Consider the following 19603-nt stretch of genomic DNA (forward strand, 5'->3'; position numbering starts at 1 on the left):
AAACTTTAATTAAAAAAAAATTCCATTAAAAAGTATTGATTCTATCAAAAAAATATGAAAATATCGACTCTTTAATTTAGTAAAAAATAATAACAAAGCAAAATATTTATCAATTCAGGATCAAAGAAATCTTCTAGAAAAGTGATTTAATCAATTCAAAGTTTACCTTGAAACCAAAGTATAAAAGAAACTTTGAAACATAAATTCAGCCATTGAGTTTTACAAATTTTTCTTGAATAGTTGAACCTAAAGAGTGAAAAAATGGACCTCTCGAAGAAAAATATAAGTTTTTATAAAATCCGCAAAGTATTACATAGTCTTGATCGCGAAGTGGGTTTATTTTACTTCAAGGACTCATCTTACCAACGTACTCTTTACGAGAAATATCTTGCCTTTGCTTTGCCGATAAAGATTTTCCTGCTAATCTTCATGATTGTATCAACGGCTTTCGTAACTCATTTTGAGTTTTTATCGATGATTTTTTGTGTTTCTCTACTTACAGTTTATCTTTGTCTTTACTCAATTTTGACAAAGTTTTCACGGAACAGGAAAGTACTTCAAGGTTTAGTAGCATGGTGCGAAAGTCTCTACAAGGTCGAGGAAAAATTTGACAAATCAATTAAGGACACCGTGACAACTCACTTGATCCAAATGAAAAAATGGACAGTAATTATTGTTCCAGCATTACAAATTACTCTCGCCTGTTTGTCGTTAACTATAACCTTTGCCTTTGCTGTCATTACTTTATTCCTACCTGAACATATTTATCCGAAATTCAGCCCGCCAATTCCTTATTACTTGCCATTTCCGAATCAAAAGACATGGCCTGCTTACATCATCACAGTAAGTGTTCATACTCAAGCTGGATTACATGCTGCTACCCTCACAAGTTTTGTTTTTGGCTTTTTCTATGCCATCGTGATTCATATTTTGGGAGTCTTGGATATGGTTCTGGATTCAATAAAACTCTTAAAAGCCGAACTCTTGGAGAAAATTAAACGTCGTGAAAGCTTGAGTACATCTTCGTTCGATAACTGGATGAGAATTATCGTCGACATGATAGCGGATGTCAATGAAGTTGTATCGACTTTGAGCAATTTGTATGCCGAGTATTTTCTACTTTTGGAATTTACGAGTTTTGCAACGTTGTTCATTGCTGGGCTTATTGTTACCGTTGTAAAAACGCAATATTTCATGGTATTTTTGACTTGTTACAACGTGATGTTTTATACGGTTTGTTACATCCATGAGAAGGTTCTGAAGAAATTGAATGACATTACGGATGCGATGTATGATCTTCCGTGGGAACATTTGAATGCGAGACAAGGAAAAACTCTGGCTTTGGCGATGAAATGTAATCAAGTACAAAAGGGATTTATGGCAGCAGCAATTCATACAATTACCATTGAACGTTTTGGATTGATTGTAAAAGCTGGTTATACTAATCTTTTGATATTGAAGGATTTGGTTGCGAAACATACTTAAAAAAATTAAAAGTTTTAATATTATTTTTCATAATAAATGTTGCACTTTTCTTTGCAAAAAAAAAAAAATTATAAAAAAATAAAAAAAAAATAAAATAAAAATAGAAAGCACTGCACGAAAAAAATGAGTTTTATTTTTTTTTAACAACTTCAAGATAATTTTTTATTTTAAAAATTTTTTTAAAGAAAAAAAAATTAATATAAAAAAAATAATTTTATTCTTAATTTATTATTTATTTTTAATTAATTATTTAACTAAAATTTCAAATTAATATATTAATAATTATTGCATATGACATGAACTTTTTATTAAATTTATTTTTATTTTAATTTTTAAATTTTTTTGAAAATTAAAACTATTTTTTTTAATAAAAAATCAAAACCAAAACAAAGTAAAGGTCGTAAAAAAATTATTATCATGACATTCTTTGTTTAAGGAAGAAAATTGCATGAATAATGCTTTGTTATTACTACTTACTAAATTAAAGGGTCAACATAAATATCTTTATAACATTAAAGAAATTATAGTTCACTTTATGCATTAATTTTTTATTAACTCATCATTTTTTACCATTTTTTTTATTTTTTATTTATATTGTATTTTCATTCAAAAATGTGGCGCACTATTGTTTTCGTTCTCCTCGGGGCTGACTTGTTTCATTCTTTATAGTTTATTTTTTTTCTTATTTTTTTTATTTATTTTTTTTTTTTTTGAAAAATATAAAAATGATTTTAGAAGTTGAAAACTTCAAAAATGTTTTTTTTTCTATTTTTTTTTATTTTTTTTTTTTTTTTTTTTTTTTTTTTTTTTTTTTTTAATATTTTTTTTAAAATATTTTTTCAAAATTTTTTTTATAATTCCATATAAATTTTCCTATGTTAAAGCGACTAGCGTATTAGTTTCAATTTTTTTTTATTTTTTAAAAATTATTATTAATTAAAAATTTAAATTTATTAAATTATTCTACAATAATTTTTTTAAAATAACTTAATTTTGTTATTTATTTAATTAATTAATTATTAAATTAATTATTTAAACTTATTAATTGTTATTAAATATAATTATTTTTTATTTATGAATTATTTTGTTTAATTGTTAATTAATTAATTAATATTATTTTATTAATTTTTTAAATTATTATTTTTTCTTTTTTTTCTTAGAATCAGTGAAAAATATGAAAAAATTATAGGTTTATAATATTTTGAATTTTTCATGCACATTTTTATAATTAAAATAATTTTTCATTTCAATGAAAATTAAAATTTTTGAACAAAAAAAAAAAATCTAAAATTTTAAAATAATTAAAATTCTTTAAAAATTATTTACTCCAATAACGTCACAACACGTCATGTCTAAATTCTTAAAATACTTTGTCTTTGTTCTTTTTTAAAAATTTTCTATTTAATTCCGTTCAAATATTTACCCAAACTCAAGTTCATTCTGGATTACTAAATAACTAAATAATCGAACAACTTTATTAATATCTTTTACATAACTACGTCAATTTGACGTCTCATCTCTCACAAAAATAAAAGAAATTCTCCGTATTAAAAATAAAATTTGTTATCACGATCGATTAGCTAATCACATCACTTGTGTAGCCTCAGATGTAATAATTTGCATTTCTCATCATCTCGATTGCTTATCAAAAAAGCACACACTTCACACAGCTCTATTTATTTACTTTTGTTTAGATTCTACGGATTTTAGACTTTCAAGGTCATTTGAAGATCATCTAATTTTGTATAATAATTTTTCGATTGATGCTTTGGTGAAAATTCATAAAAAATGAGCAATTGTCATAAACAATGGCAATTAAATTAAATAAACAAAATATTTTCACTATCTCGGCGAAAAATCAATTGGACGTGGTATTAAAGTCAAAACAAACTCACGTGTAGATCACGCGTTCCTTAGGTGATAATAACAAGTGACTCAAGCGAAAAAGGGTTGAATTGCAATTTCAGCTCGCGTTTGACGTCGTTTATTTGTTTGCATGATGAAAAATGTTGTTTTTTGCGGAAATATCGCAAAATTCTGTAAACGACACGCTCCAAAAGAGTGTTTTGATGCAAATTCAGGCATTTTTGAGGTCGACATTGACTTGCATTGCTCAAATATTTATCTTTAGATACTAATTAAGTGATAACAAAGGCATTATTGCGAGGTGTGAAAGTACGGGAATTCATCTTAATCTTGTGTCTACGAAGGTTTTGCTTCAATAAATCTCTTTTTTTTCACAATTTTTTGTTGTTCCGTTGATAAGGCGTCAATATAAAATATTTTTATGAATTTTTTGTTGTTTTGGGAAAAAGCAAAGTTGAAAATTGATAAGAACTTTACGGTTGTGTTATCATCATCACACACGATCACGACACAAAAACACATCGTAATCGCCGCACAGAGCATAACGAGACACTGTAGTAATGAAGGAAGATGATCAAGTACATAGGAGAACAAAATGATCCATTTGTCCCGGATCGAATCAGTTTTCGTTCAAACTTTCGACGGAACGGAACCTTCTCTCCTAAAACTCCTTCGTCTTCTGCTCATCTCTAAAGTGCTACGAATGACTTATTCTGTTAGTGAGAAAAAAAGTGAATCAATTATTATTGAGAAAAAAAAAATAAATAAATATAAAAATAGTCAAAGAGACGAGATTACAATTAATCTCACTTTGGATTATTCCAGAATAAACTGAAATAAATGGAATTTGTTTTCTTAGCAGAAAAAAACTTGTTTCAAATAAATAATTAAACTGAACTTTTTATTGCTAATAAAAAAAAAGTCAGAAAGTTAGAGAAAAAAATAAATAGCAAAAATGGTAGAAGGAGCAAAAGTAGAAATTAATGTGCAAAGTGTTGAGGCTGTCACGAAAAGCAGTCTCATAGTTGTGTCAAATCGATTGCCATTTGTGCTAAAAAGAGATCCGGTTACGAATGATTTGAAACGTAATGCAAGGTAAATTTTAATTTTTACCGATTTAAAATTTTTGAAAAGAAAATGGAGACGACTAGTTAATTTATATTGTTTTTTGTTGAACGACAAGTTTTTTAAAAAATATTTAATGAAAAAAAAAATTATTGAAAATTATTGAAAAAATAACTTAAACTCGTTGTATTGAATTGAACGAATATTTTTTTTATTTAAAAAAAAATTATTTTTTATTTTAAATTATTTTTTGTGTAAAAAAAATTAATGAAAATTTAAAAAAAAAGTTAAATCCATAATATTGAATTAAGTGAATATTATTTTTGTTTTAAAAATTATTATTTCTGAAATTTTTTTATTTAAATTTTATTTAAAAGTTTTAAATTTTTTTAAATTTTAAAACAAATGTGTAAAATATTTAATAAATTGAAATAATTTTGGCAAAAAAAAAATATTAGAAAAAAATTGAGAGTGTTAAATTATTTTTAGTGAAAAAAATTTATAATTTTTTTTTAAATATTAATGAGACAATTTTATTTTAATTTTTTTAAATTTTTTTATTTATTTAAAATTTTAACTAAATTTAAATCATATTTTCAATGTGAATATTTCTTGTTAAAAATTGACCTTTTTTGTGATTTTTAAAAAATATTTTTACTAAAAAAATTCAAAAATTTTAATTGATGAAATGAAATGAACTCTTATTTTATTTAAAATCCAACTTTCGATTTAAAATAAATATTTATGACTTTTATATAAATAAATTTTAAAAATTAATTGTATTAAATTTATTTAAAAAAATCTTATAGACAATTTTTTTTAATATTTTGCAATTTTATTGTGAATTTTATCAAAGTAAAATATTTTATTTTAAAAAAAAAATTAAAATTCTCATTCAATAAAAAAAATCTTGATTTTTTTTTTATTTTGATCACATAAAATTTTTGATTTGACAATTAATAATTTTTTTTTCAGGTCAATAAACTTTTTTTTTTAAATTTACAAAAAAGCAAAAATATTCCATTGATCAAGAGTTGTAAAATTAATTGATTTTTTTTTTGTAAAATTATAAAATAAATCGTCAAGAGTTCAATAAATCATTTCGTCGTCAAAAAATTGTAACGAATCAACAAAAAATTGTCTCATCTCTTATCAACATGAAAATTGAGAAAGTCACCGACATTTTTTTACACAAACAAACAAAAAAAAGTAAAGAGCGAGACAAAATTCTATACGAACAAAGAATCAAGAATAGAAGAAAAACATGTACTTTAAACCAAAACATGTCGTAACTAATTAATTATTTTTTGTTCGATTTACGCAATCCCCAATGTTCGCCTTTCATTAAACGAAGAGAGTTCATGATAATTTACAATAGCTGATAACGTGACAATAACAAAACGCTTTAATTTCTTTTTTTTTCTCTCTCCCTGATAATCCGGTAGTGCTGGAGGTTTGGTTACGGCAGTCGCGCCCGTCGTTATCTCGAGCAAAGGTTTATGGGTTGGTTGGCCTGGCATGCACTTCAAAGAGGGCGAAATCGAGATTCCCGAATCAGATCCCAGTGATAGATCGCCAACGGCTGGTTTGTTGTCGGAACAAACGGTTCCCGTCGAAGTTGAGCCAAATTTGTTCAATAGTTACTACAATGGATGCTGCAACGAAATCTTTTGGCCTTTGTTCCATTCGATGCCGGGTCGTTCGAATTTCACGCAGCAACATTGGAAATCTTACGTCACGGTGAATAAACTTTTTGCGAAACGAACAATTGATGCTCTCGAAATTTGTCACAAGAAAAATACGCATCCCGGTACGCCGATTATCTGGATTCACGATTATCATTTGATGTTGGCTGCTAATTATATTCGTGAAAAGGCAGATGAGAAGAATTTGGAGTGTCAGATTGCGTTTTTCCTGCATATTCCGTTTCCGCCATGGGATATCTTCCGTTTGTGTCCCTGGGGAGAGGAAATTCTGCAAGGTAAATATTAATTTTAATATTTTTTTTAAATCAAAAATAAATTAAAAGTCGAAATGAAAGAAAAAAAAATAAAAATATTAAAAAATAATTAAATAAATAAAAAAAATAAATAAACAAAAAACTAAAAAATAAATAAACAAAAAACTAAAAAAAAAATAAAAAAATAATAAATAGGTAAAAATATAATTTAGAATTAAAAAAATAATTTTTTCAACAAGAAAATTCAGTTCAAAGAGTAACTTTGATTAAAAACTAAAAAAAAAATAATTTTTATTATAACTTTCTCAAAATTTTAATTTTCTCTTCGACTTATTGAAGTCATACAAATACAAAATAAAAAATTTTTTTCCTATAATTTTTTCCTAATGAATCTCAATAATTTAATTTTTTTTAATGCTTAATTTAATTTTTGAAATGTTTTTTATAGAAATAAAATTTTATTTATTAAAAAAAACATTTATTAATTTTATATAATTTTTAAATTAAAAATTAAAGTAAATTAATTAAATTAAATTAATTAAATTAGATTAAAAATTTTGATAAAAATGCTTAAATAATTAAAATTTTTTTTTAAATTATAAAAAAGTTGAATTTTCATTTTTTTTTTCATTTAAATTTTTAATTTAATTTTTTTTTCATAAATTTTTATTTTTTTAAGGAAGTTCGAATTTTTTGTATATTTCTTTTTTTTTAAATATTTTTTTTAATTTAAAAAAAAATTAATTTAATAAATGAAATTTTAGTTACATTAAAAAAATTAAATTAAAATTATTTTTTTTTTTTTAATTTTTACTTAAATTTTTTTTTTTTAATTTTTTTTAGGTATGCTTGCTTGTGATATGGTCGGTTTTCACATCCGTGACTACTGTCTCAACTTTGTGGATTGCTGTCAACGCAACCTTGGTTGTCGTGTCGATCGCAAAAACTTGTTGGTTGAACATGGCGGGCGTTCTGTACGTGTTCGTCCCCTCCCAATTGGCATCCCATACGATCGTTTCGTCGAATTAGCCCGTTCCGCCCGCAAAGTTCTTCATACCGAACAAAAAATAATTTTGGGCGTCGATCGTTTGGACTACACAAAAGGTCTCATCAACCGTTTACTCGCTTTTGAGCTCCTTTTGGAAAAATACCCTCAACACCGCGAAAAAGTGAGTCTTTTGCAAATTTCCGTTCCCTCCCGCACCGACGTTCGCGAATATCAAGAACTCAAGGAACAAATCGATCAGCTCGTGGGTCGCATCAACGGACGTTTCACGACAGCAAATTGGTCTCCAATTCGTTACATTTTCGGATGCGTTTCGCAAGAAGAGCTCGCTGCCTTTTATCGTGATGCCGCAATTGCTTTCGTTACGCCGCTGCGTGACGGCATGAATTTAGTGGCGAAGGAATTTGTCGCGTGTCAAATTAACGAACCGCCCGGCGTTTTAATTGTCAGTCCGTTTGCGGGGGCGGGAGAAACGATGCACGAAGCTTTGTTGTGCAATCCGTACGAACTTAATGACACGGCGGAAGTTTTGCATCGCGCCGTTAGCATGCCCGAAGACGAAAGAAGCTTGCGGATGTCGCGGTTGAGAAGACGTGAAGCTGAAAATGATGTCAATACGTGGATGCGGGGATTTTTGAAGGCAATGGGATCGCTGGAGGAAGACGATGTTGGGCTAACGAACATGCAACCCGTGGAAATTGACGATTTCGATGGATATTTGTTGAGTTATTTGGGTTACAGTCACAAACTTGCCTTATTGTTGGATTATGATGGTACCTTGGCACCCATTGCGCCGCATCCAGATCTTGCAACGTTGCCAGCGGAAACGAAAAATGTCCTGCAACGACTTTCGAATCACTCGGATGTGTATGTTGCCATCATTTCCGGCAGAAGTGTTGAAAATGTCAAGAAAATGTGAGTAATTTTCTATTGAAAAGTTCATTTTAAGAATATTTAAAAACTAAAAAAAGTAATTTCAAGAGCTGATAGTTTATTAAAAAAAATTTAAAAGTTGAAAGTTCATTTTGAAAAATAAAAAAAAAAATCAAGAGCTAAAAGTACATTTTAAAAACTGGAAAAAAATATTTTGAGAGCTAAAAGTTCATTTTAAAAATAAGAAAGAATTTCAAGAGCTGAAAGTTCATTTTAAGAGCTAAAAGTTCATTTTAAGAGCTAAAAGTTCATTTTAAGAGCTAAAAGTTCATTTTAAAAACTAAAAAAAATTATTTTGAGAGCTAAAAGTTCATTTTAAAAACTAAAAAAAATATTTTGAGAGCTAAAAGTTCATTTTTAAAAGCTAAAAAAAAATTTAAGAGCTGAAAGTTCATTTTAAAAACTAAAAAAAATTATTTTGAGAGCTAAAAGTTCATTTTAAAAACTAAAAAAAATATTTTAAGAGCTGAAAGTTCATTTTAAAAACTAAAAAAAATTATTTTGAGAGCTAAAAGTTCATTTTAAAAAATAAAAAAAAAATTCAAGAGCTGAAAGTTCATTTTAAAAAATAAAAAAAAATTTCAAGAGCTAAAAGTTCATTTTAAAAAATTCAAAATATTATTTATTATTTAATTTTACTTACTTTTTCATCTCAAAATCAGGGTCGGCATCGAAGGAATCACTTACGCAGGTAACCACGGATTGGAAATTTTACATCCCGATGGCAGCAAATTCGTTCATCCGATGCCAGTTGAGTGCGAATTGGAAGTTAGCAAATTATTGCAAGCGTTACAAGAAAATGTAAGAAAATTTTTCATTATTTAAATTTTTTTTTACAAAAAATCTTCAATAATTCAAGGTATGTCGCGATAACGCATGGGTCGAAAACAAAGGCGCCTTGCTAACATTCCATTATCGTGAAACGCCGGTAGAAAAAAGACCAGCGATGATCGCAAAAGCCAAAGAACTCATCATTAATTCCGGATTCAAACCAGTTGAAGCAAATTGTGCCATCGAAGCAAAACCGCCAGTTTTGTGGAATAAAGGTTTGATTTTTTTTTAATAAAATTCTGTAAAAAAAAAATTAAGAAAAATTAATTTTTTTAGGTCGCGCCACGATTTATATCCTTCGCACGGCTTTCGGTGTCGATTGGAGTGAACGCATCAAAATTATCTACGTCGGCGACGATTTAACGGATGAGGATGCAATGACGGTAATTTTTGATTTTTCGAAAAAAATTAAAAAATTCTTCATAAAATCCCTTAAAAATCAATTTTTTTCCTTCACAGGCCCTCAAAGGTATGGCTGCGACATTCCGAATCTCCTCATCGCACATCATCAAAACCGCTGCCGAATACCGTTTGCCATCCACAGACTCCGTGCTCACGATGTTAAAATGGATCGAGCGTCATTTCATGCGACGCAAGCCACGTGCCAACTCTCTGACCTACAAAAAATCCAAAAAAGACGCCTTCAAGTTGCACATGTCGTTCGATGCGGAAACTGCGGCGGCGATTGCGTCGGCAGCAGCTGCTTCATCAGCAGCCAACAGCGAAGAAGACTAATTTTCGGATGGAGATTATTACAGGATAGGACTAAAAAATTATAATTTTAAGTAAAAAACAACGTTTTAGAGTAATAAAAAAAAATGTCGCATTTTTTAATGACCTTCCGACGATGAAAAGAATGAAGACCTCAATACTCGAACTTGTTGTTTGGCATAACTTGGCGTTATAAACAAATAAAAAGACTCACATTTTATTGTTAAGAACATAAAAATTTTTACTTTTATTTCCATGCTGACTATGTGGTGTTATCAGATGGGTCGCAATATAATTTTTTAATTACAAAAATTGCTTTTTTTATAACATAACATAGAATTTTTTGCTTTATTAAATTATTTTTAATCGAAAAATTAAATTTTGAATTTTTTGAGAGGATAAATTAAAAAAAAAAAAATTAAAAATTGCCGAAAACGATAAATAAATAACATTGCAAGGGATATAGATTTTTATGTCATATAATAGTAGTGTTTATAGATTTTTTTTAGTCTAATTTTCATCATCGCAAAACATTTTGTTAAAATTTCTCCCATATATATTTTTTCTTTTTTTTTAGAGAATGATTAATTTTTTTATCTCTTTTTTTAATTAATAATAATAATTAATTAATATAATAATAATAAAAACTGTCTATTTATTTTATTTTATTAGTCTAAATTTGTTTTTTTTTCTATTTCTGTTTCTCTCTTCTAAGATCCATTAAACACGTTTAAATATTTCAAAAACTTGAAGAATGGAAGCTTTTCTTAATTTTTTTCCCTCTACGTCGTCGCTACTGAATATCGATATATAATGCATTGAAATGTTTGTTACGGTTACATGTTTAAAATTTTTAATGTATATATTTTTTTTTGCTTTGTTGTATAAGTAAAATATCAAGACAGTCAATCCTTTTCATCATTACATTATTAGAGTTTAAGTATTTTTCATTGTTTTTTTTTTTATTTGTTATTAAAAGCCGTTTCGTTGATTTTAATTGTTTTTCGTCTGAGTTTTTTTTTTAGCCGAATAACTTGTCGAAGCATTGATGGCAATATGGCTTGTCGTTTTGTTCTTTGAACGTTCCCTTGTTGAGTTGTTTCAAGCAGAATGCGCAGACAAAGTGCTCGGGATGGAATTTACGGAACATAGCTGGAAAGAAAAAAAATAAATTAATATTTTTATAAAATTAAATAAAATAAATTAAATTAATAAAAAAAATAAATGTAAGTTATTAAATAATTTGAAATTAAATTTAATAATAAAAAAAAATAAATAAAATTAAAATTATTAGTTTTGTTAATTTTTTTTTTAATTTTAAATAAATTTATTATTATTTTAATTTTTATACAAATTTTATTTAAATGAATTAAATAAAAACAAATTTGAAAAAAAAATAATTGAAAAAATTAAAGTTCTTAAATATTTTTAAATTAAAATTAATAATTTATAAAGAAATAAAATTAAAAAATTTAATTCAAATTTTTTTAAATTAATTTTTTTTATTTTTTGAAAAAAAAATTATTTTTTAGGAAAAATTTAAAAAAATAAAAAAAAAAAAATAGCAAAAAAAGCGAACGAAAAAGGAATAAACAAGGGCCTTGTGTTAACAAAGTCTAATTAAAATTTTTATTTCAGTGTACGTCAGTAAATTTTATTCTGAATTTTGTATTAAATTAAATTAAAATGAATTAGATAAATTATTTATTATTTTTTTTTTAAAATAAAAAATTATTAAATAAAAAAAATAATTAATTAAAATTTTTAATTGATTAAAAAAAATACTTTCATTAAATTTTAATAGGTTTTTAAATATTATTTTTAAATATTCAACGGATTTTTTTTAAATTGAATTTTTTTTATTTTAATATAAATCTGTTAAAATAATTATTAAAATTGAATTTTAATTTATATAATTTAAATTTTTAAAAATTATAGTTTCAATAAATAAAAATTCATTTGAAATGTCAATTCAAAAAATAACCGTTAAAAATTTGAAAATCGCATATCTTCTAATTCAAAATATTTTTTTTTATTTTTTGTACATTTTTAAATTATTTACGAATTATTTAAATAATTTAATTTCATTAAAAATAAAATTAAAATTTTATTTACCTGTAATACAACGTCCCGTAATAGGTTTTGCGCATCCGGCACAGAGAGAGCCTCGTTTGGCGTGATAATGCGTTTCGCAGTATGGAAGACCCTCATGATCGAAAAATGACCCACCATGGAATGGTTGATGGCAATCCTGCGGCAAAAAAAAAATACAAGAAAAATACATTAACAATTGTATTTAATTACAGTTGACAGTGACAAGAAATTTGGCAGAAAAAAACACGCGAAAATGCAGAAAAAAAATTTACGAAAAAAAAATTCCATTAAATTTCTTTAATAATGTTTTCCTCATCAGCGTTGACAAGTCGAAGTACATCATCATTTGTATTTTGAGTTGTTAAAAATTTGTGTGTGTGTGAATTTTATGAGTTGAGTTTATTTTTGGGGTCTTAACCTATATATAAATTTTGTTCTGTAATGAACTCTTCTCTATAATTTTTTTTCATGTAAATAATCAAGTAAACTATTAAGATGTGATCTAAGTAATTTCTCTTCATCACATTTCATCAAAAAATCATCCATCCGTCTATCAAAGAAACATTTTGAAAGCTCATCCATCAACATTTTGTCAAAAATTTGAGCAAAAACGAACATTTTTTTCTATTTATTTTTTGACGTTTTGAAAAATTGTTGATTTTTTTGCAAAAATATTTTTTATGGTAAAATCTATTCGAAAAAGGGGTAATTTTTGTTGAGCGATTTTTTCAAGATATAAATAAATTTGTTTAACATCCATCCATAATTAACTCATTTTCATGACAAAAACAATATTTATATGCTCAACAAGTGAATTTTCTTTGATGTAAATTTTAATTTTACAAAACAACCAAAAATAAAATGTTTATTAATTTTCATTCATAATTTTGACTACATTTGTATGGATGAGTTTTTAGTGACGCTCGAGTTTTAATTAATAGTGTGGTTTGTGTTTTATTGTTTACACTACAAAAAAATAAATTAGAAAGAGAGAGAGAGAGTGTTGTTTATTTATAAAATTTTGTCTAATAATAGCAATGTGACATATTGAAGTGTATTAATATAAATTTTTATTTTAAATAAATTATTTTTTTTAATGAAATAATTTTTTAAAGAGCTAAATTTTGAAATAAAAAAATATTTTTAATAAATTTAAAAAAATGAGTAAATTAATTTTTTTTTATGTAAATATCTTAATTTTTAGTTTTCAAAATGAAATTTACGTTTAATGCAAAAAAGAAAATTATTTTTGATATTTTGCAAAAATAAATAAATAAAAATTGACAGATGCCAAAAAATAAAAATAAATAAATATGACAGAGCAAAAAATTACAAATCTCAATTAAAAAAAAATTATAAAATTTTGATTTTTAAAATATTTAAAAGTTAAATTTTTATTAAAAAATTATTTACTCTAATAAGTATCTCAATGTGAGTTAAAATAAAAAAAAATATTAAGATATTTAATTAATTGCAAAAAAAAAATAATTTTTTGAGAAATAATTTTTTTTGTTTCAAAAAAGCTTTAAAATATTAAAAAAAATTTAGTCATTAAGATTTTTACTGTATAAAAAAATAAATAATTAAATAAAAAATAATTTATTTAAATAAAAATTTAATTAATTAAAAAAAAATTAAAATAAAAATTAAACAAAATTTAATTCAAATTTAATTTAAAAAATATTTTTAATTTTATTTATTTATTTTTAATAAAAAAAAAGTTTTTTCTTTAAATATTTTTTTTGTATTAAAATCTGTGTCAATAAAATAAATTTTTCATTTCAAAGACATGAAATTCATGTAAAATCTAGTTAATAACTAGAAAACAATATTATTAATAAATATAAACACATCTTGACACGATCTGACACCTGTTCTCTAACAAAAACAACAACAACAAAAAATTTCATCATCACAACTTTTAATATTTAATTTTAAATAAAAATTCGATTTATTTTTAAAAATAACCGAAAATCGCTTGTCTTTTCAAATTTAATTCAATTCTAAAAAAGACTTTTTCCTTGAATAAATTTCAAATCACGGTGACTCAGTGGGAGTAAAGTCTAATTTATCAAAAAATCGTAACCTTAAAAAAAATTGCGTGATGATCGGAAGTGTGGTCTACATCATCGAGAGAAAAGTTTGACCTTACGCACAGACGTACATACGTGTGTACAGTACATAAACGTACCTACGTGACGTACGGTAGGTGAGAAAAACCAAAATGAACGAACGATCGGATGATCGGCGATCACGTTCTTTTTAGTTTTTCTATTTTTTGGTTTTTGTTTTTTTTTGTTGTTGTTTTTTTTTATTTTTTTTTCTATTTTTATTCTTTTATTATATAAATTAAAATAAAATATCGACCTTAATGTATATACAAATGACTCAAGCTTTGATTACATTCTAAATTCTGTTCTAATAAAATATTTTTTTAAAAAAATAATTAAAAAAAAGGCAAATTTTTTGTGTGTATTGTGTATGAGTGTGTGTGTGTGTGTGTAAGTGTAAGTGTAAGTGTTTTGTGTTCATGTGTTAGCTGTAAAAGAAAGTTTGAGACAAGACAGGGAAATTTCATCATCATGGGGGGATTTCATGGGCATGGGAACATTTTTCTGCGGCTTTTTCTGCATTTTCGTTGAGTTTTTAGCTTATTCATCATCCACGCCGACGCATGATGGGCAAACGGGCTTGCCTTGCATGGCATAGAAAGACTTGCCTGTGACAGCTTTCTTACAATCCTTCATTTATTTTAATTTTTTTGAGGAAAAAATTAAATAAAAAAATATTTTTTAGAGAAAAATTGGAAACTTACCCTGCACACGAAGCAATCCGGATGCCATTGACTATTCAAGGCGGAGATGTAATTTTCCATAATGGCACGATTGCATCCGCTGCATTTTGGCGCAAACATATCGAAGTAGTCGTTGCGGCAATAGGGTTTGCCATCGCGTTCATGGAATCCCTCTTCGCCGAATTGTTGACCGCATTGGGCGCAGAAGAAGTGCTCTGTGTGCCACGTTTTCTCGAGGGCAGTCACGCATTTCTACAATTTCAAAAAATTTGTTTAAATGGAGTCCCGTGAGAATTTGAAGCAGGATCGAAAAAATTTTTTTGACTTAAGCTTTAACTTAAAAGACTTAAGAAAACTTAAAGGAAATAATCTGAAATATTTTGACTTAAAAAAGATTTTTTACTTAAACTTAAGTTTCAAAAATCGAAAATTTCTTGACTTTTCAACCACTTTTGGAACAAAATATTTATTTTTTGTAATTTTTTTTTTTGAAAAATTTGGCAAATTAAGCTTTTAAATTGACTTTTACTTAAGCTTAAGTCAATAGAAAAGCTTAATTTGCAAAAATAAGTAATTAATTTGCAAAAAAAAATAAATTTTGTTCCAAAAGTGGATGAAAAGTCAAGAATTTTTTGATTTTTGACCTGTTCTTGAAAATAAGCTTTTTAAGTCAAAATAATTTAGATTATTTCGTTTCTTAAGTCTTATATGTCTGTAAGACTTAATCTTTGACTTAAGAATCTAAAATATGAAGATTTAAGTTTAAGTTGAAGAAAAAGTCAAATTTTGATCAAATTTATGACAAAAATATTTTTTTCTAATTTTTTTTTAGAAAATTAATATTTTTGTCTTAAAAATGATCAAAAAATTTGACTTTTTCTTCAACTTAAACTCAAATCTAATTTTTTTAGATTCTTAAGTTAAAGATTAAGTCGTTAAGTTCAAGTCAAAATTTTTTTTCGATCCTGCCAAAATTTTCCTTACATCCAAAATGGGACCGTTACAGTAAGCGCATCGTGGACTGAACAAGTTGTGATAATCCGTTTCGCAATATGGGAAACCGTCGCGCTCAAAGAAGTTTCGTGTGCCGAGCTCTTGCTGGCAATGGTTGCAAACAAAGTGCTCCGGATGCCACGTTTTGCCGAGCGCAGTTATCACCTGACCGACAATTGGCTTATCACAGGCACTGCAACAACCCTTTTGTTGTGTATTGATTCCTTGACGACTCATGTTCGCTTGCAAATTACCAAGCATAGAATCCAATTGATCCGGACCTGTTTCGGTTATTACCGTTGTGGACGACTCAAAGTGTGCTTGACCTTGATGGGGTTTTGCGTAATCGGTAACTGTTTGTTGTTGATGCGATCCCTGATTTACCTAAAATGAAAAAAGAAGAGAAAAATTGTACGAAAATTGTGTGTGGGCGATTTTTTTTCTTCGTTTTCTGCCGTGCGACAAGATTCTTCGGTGTCTTATATAATTTTTTTTTAATTTTATTTTTTCGGTGTGTGGAAAATTATAAAATTCGACGAAACGTGGGAAAGCGTCGCTCAATGCGAATTCTTTCGTAATTTTTGTTGATTTTTTCTACTTCGTCTCGGAATTTTTATTTTTATTTTATTTTATTTTTGAAAAAATAATGAAAAATGAGGTCATGGAATTAATTTTATTTAAATTATTTCCAAATTTATTTTCCATCAAATCTCTTTAATTTGTCGAATTTTCCGCAATAAAACTCCCGAAATCCAACGAAAAATTTAATTTTTTAATTACTGCTCAGTATTTTATCCAAATCCGTGTCCAGTGGTCAGATCCAGTCAATTTGGCTTCTCCCACAGAAAAAAGTGAGATGTGAACCCAACAAAAATTAAAAAGCAACTAAAACGTTTTTCAGAGAATTCACATCTATATTACTTGATTTTCGGTATTTTTTTCTATTTTATTCTCATCACGCGAGATTGTACGACGAATTTTCCAATGCACGCATTTTATTACGTACAGACCGAAAAAAAAAATCTCGAAGAAAATGAGAGAAGATGAAAAAATATCGGAAAAAATTATAAATACTATTCATAGAACTTTTGCATAAGAGTGATCTCAGACTGTGGCGTGGCATGGCATAGACGCACGACGGAACAATAATGATCTCATCTCCGTTTCGGTTTTATTTAATTCGGTGAGTGAAATTGACTTTTAAGTTCTGGTTTGTTGTAAAAAGTTGATGTAATGTCAATCGTTAACGGGTCAGAGGCTAATGCACGGTAATTTATTGCGAAATATCGGAAATTTATAAGGAAAAGTTTTTATTTATAATAAAATTTAATATTTTTTTTTTACTTTTAAGGTAATTTTTTTTTGAAAATAAAAATTTTTTCAATTTTTTTAAATTTAGTTCATAAGACAAACTTGACAAGTGACAAATGGAACATTTTTTGGTTAAATATTAAATTTGGAGCAATTTTAAAGATATTTTTATTATTAAATTAGGTCAAAATTGAACTTTAAATTTTTATTTTTTGGGTAAAATTGAAGGTTTATTAAATGAATTTAATTATTTTTTAAAGATTAAATTAATACATTTTAATAAATTATTTTTTTAATATTAATAATTTTAAAAAAATAATTATTATTTTTAATAAAATTTATGAATTTGCTTTTTTTCATTGAATTTAATAATTTTATTTATTAATTATAATGAATTAATTTATTTATAAAACTTTATACCTAATTTAATTATTTTAATAAAAAAAATTATTTATGATAATTTTTATAAAGTTTGTATTTAAAGTTTCATTAGAATAGCAAAAACATATTTTTTTTATAAAATATTATTAATTAATTATTATTAAATATAAAAAGAAAATATTTTTTAAGTACTTTTTTTCACTTTAAAATTTTTTTTAAAACTAAATAAATTTAATTTAAATTAATTTTAAGTCAATAATTTTTTTTGATAATAAATTTGCTGAATTTATTATTTTTTTTATAAAAAATAACTATTTGTAAATTTTTTTAAAAAGATTTTTTAAATATTTTTTGAGGATAAATTGTCAAGAAAGTTCAGCAAATTTACAACAAAAATTAAAAAGACTGAAGAAAAGTCAAGAAAAACTTTTTAAAATGAAATTTTCAAAAATGTGACAATTATCTTGTTCCAAAATCAAAACAAATTTTCATCCATTGACCTTGTAGGCGAAATTCTGACACGGATTTGGTCTATAAACAAGCAAAAACTGGAGCAAACACTTCATAAATTTCAAAATGGATAAAATTTGGTAATTGACATTGGGCACAGTTGGCTCGCAATTGATTTTTCTACACACACAAAATACAAAAACAATAAAAAAAAACTAAAACTGCCCGATAGTAAACAAGAGAAAAGTGTCATCATCGTTTATTTTTGACGTATTTTCACCTTTGAACGTAAAAAACATTAAAATTTATTTGAAAATCGAAAATTATAAAATTCGATCAAAAATTTATAAGAAAAAAATTCATAAAAGTTCCAAATATCGTCGAAAACTTGGTCAGATTATAATCAAAAAACAGCCGTGAAACATAAATTTGAAGGTTATCACTCCTACTCAAATCGAGACGACGATTCTCGTGCACTCTCTCACTTAACACGAACGAGCAAGTGACCAAGAACTGATTGATTTATTTAAATTTTATAGCATTGAAAGACGAAGACGAGTTCATAGTCGCGCGGAAAATCAATGTCAAACGAAGAGTTGTAGCCAATGAACGACGATCAATTACTTTGATTAATCAGATGTTCCAAATTTATCGCTTAGTCAATTATTATTATTACAAAAAAGTAATAAATCGCGCAATGAACGAAGAATCTCTAAGGAAGACGATAAATATTTTGATTGTCTGTTTTGTTAAGCTGTGAAAAAGTGGATTCTCCGATACAATTTTTTTTTTCGTATTGATTCACTTTCCGCCGCGCCAATCCGCCGTTGTGTGAAGATGGAGGCATCGCGTGTTTGGACTAGAGAGGCGAACATTTGCGGTGATAATCTAATTTTAGAAAATTATTTCATGAAAATTAGTAACGGACCATTAGCAGATGCCGTGGAAAAACGTTAGAAATTGTTATTTTGGCGCGGAAACAATTGGAAAAGGGCAGAAAAGGTGAGTTTATGCGACAGTTTTTTCTTATTTAAAGATTTTTTCAAATTTTAATCGATAGATGGCGCTTTAAAATTTATTTCTAAAAGCTTCAATTGACATTTTAATTATTGTTAAAATTTATCCTGAGTAAAAAATATTTGTGAAAATCTTATTTAGGTCGAAAAAATCTTTTAAAATTTGAAAAACTTTATATAAAAAATAAAAATTTTATATAAAGCGCCCTCTTGTGTCAAAAATTTCAAGTTTAATATTTTTGTTAAAAATAAATTTAATTGATTTAAATTTAAGTTTTTAAAAACAAATTAATTTATTAATTAATTAATGAATTATTTAATTTTTAATTATAAAAAAATTAAATCATTTCCATTAAAAACAAAAATTTTGCCACAAGATGGCGCTTTAAATTAAATGTTTATATTTCGAATTTGTCTTGAATTTTTTTAATTCAAAAATTCGCAGACAATACAGAAATTAATCCGTTTTTTGACCTAATTTTAATATTTTTTACAGTTGTCATCAACAACAACATCATCACTGACCGGCGGCGAAACTGAGACAACAAAAATCGATGTAAAATTGACGTGACAAAACGCGAAAGTATTATTCTTGAGTCGAGTCCAATAATTTTTTGTTTACATCAAATGAACAAACAACGACACGAAAAAAAGCTGTAATCAACACCACAAAAGTGTCACGGTTGTTAAATTTCGCGTATGGACCA

General features: G+C 26.1%; 3 protein-coding genes across 6 annotated transcripts in view; 2 read left to right on the forward strand and 1 right to left on the reverse strand.

Annotated features, from left to right (window-relative positions):
* Nucleotides 1–261: 261 nt before the first annotated feature.
* LOC134828485 (uncharacterized) lies at nucleotides 262–1485 on the forward strand. Its single transcript, XM_063841464.1, has one exon. It carries the CDS (start codon nucleotides 262–264, stop codon nucleotides 1483–1485), a length of 1224 nt encoding a protein of 407 aa, XP_063697534.1.
* Nucleotides 1486–3976: 2491 nt separating this feature from the next.
* On the forward strand, nucleotides 3977–10214 carry LOC134832180 (uncharacterized). The gene is made up of 7 exons (XM_063846119.1): nucleotides 3977–4446; nucleotides 5862–6397; nucleotides 7220–8297; nucleotides 8978–9116; nucleotides 9175–9361; nucleotides 9423–9529; nucleotides 9606–10214. Exons 1-7 carry the CDS (start codon nucleotides 4307–4309, stop codon nucleotides 9879–9881), a joined length of 2463 nt encoding a protein of 820 aa, XP_063702189.1. The 5' UTR covers nucleotides 3977–4306; the 3' UTR covers nucleotides 9882–10214.
* Nucleotides 10215–10326: 112 nt separating this feature from the next.
* LOC134832181 (leupaxin) overlaps nucleotides 10327–19603 on the reverse strand; it is a 33767-nt gene continuing 24490 nt past the window's right edge. For 2 of the 4 annotated variants that reach the window (XM_063846120.1, XM_063846122.1), the window contains 4 exons: nucleotides 15730–16122; nucleotides 14767–14997; nucleotides 11973–12108; nucleotides 10327–11009 (listed from right to left, as the gene is read on the reverse strand). In XM_063846120.1, the coding sequence (XP_063702190.1) occupies nucleotides 10879–11009; nucleotides 11973–12108; nucleotides 14767–14997; nucleotides 15730–16122 (891 nt within the window). In that variant the 3' untranslated portion in view covers nucleotides 10327–10878. The remainder of the gene's footprint in view (nucleotides 11010–11972; nucleotides 12109–14766; nucleotides 14998–15729; nucleotides 16123–19603) is intronic. The other 2 variants (XM_063846123.1, XM_063846124.1) reach the window with 2 other exon arrangements.

This window comes from Culicoides brevitarsis, chromosome 2 (assembly GCF_036172545.1).
Source record: "Culicoides brevitarsis isolate CSIRO-B50_1 chromosome 2, AGI_CSIRO_Cbre_v1, whole genome shotgun sequence".
In the NCBI taxonomy this organism is placed as follows: Eukaryota; Metazoa; Arthropoda; class Insecta; order Diptera; family Ceratopogonidae; genus Culicoides; species Culicoides brevitarsis.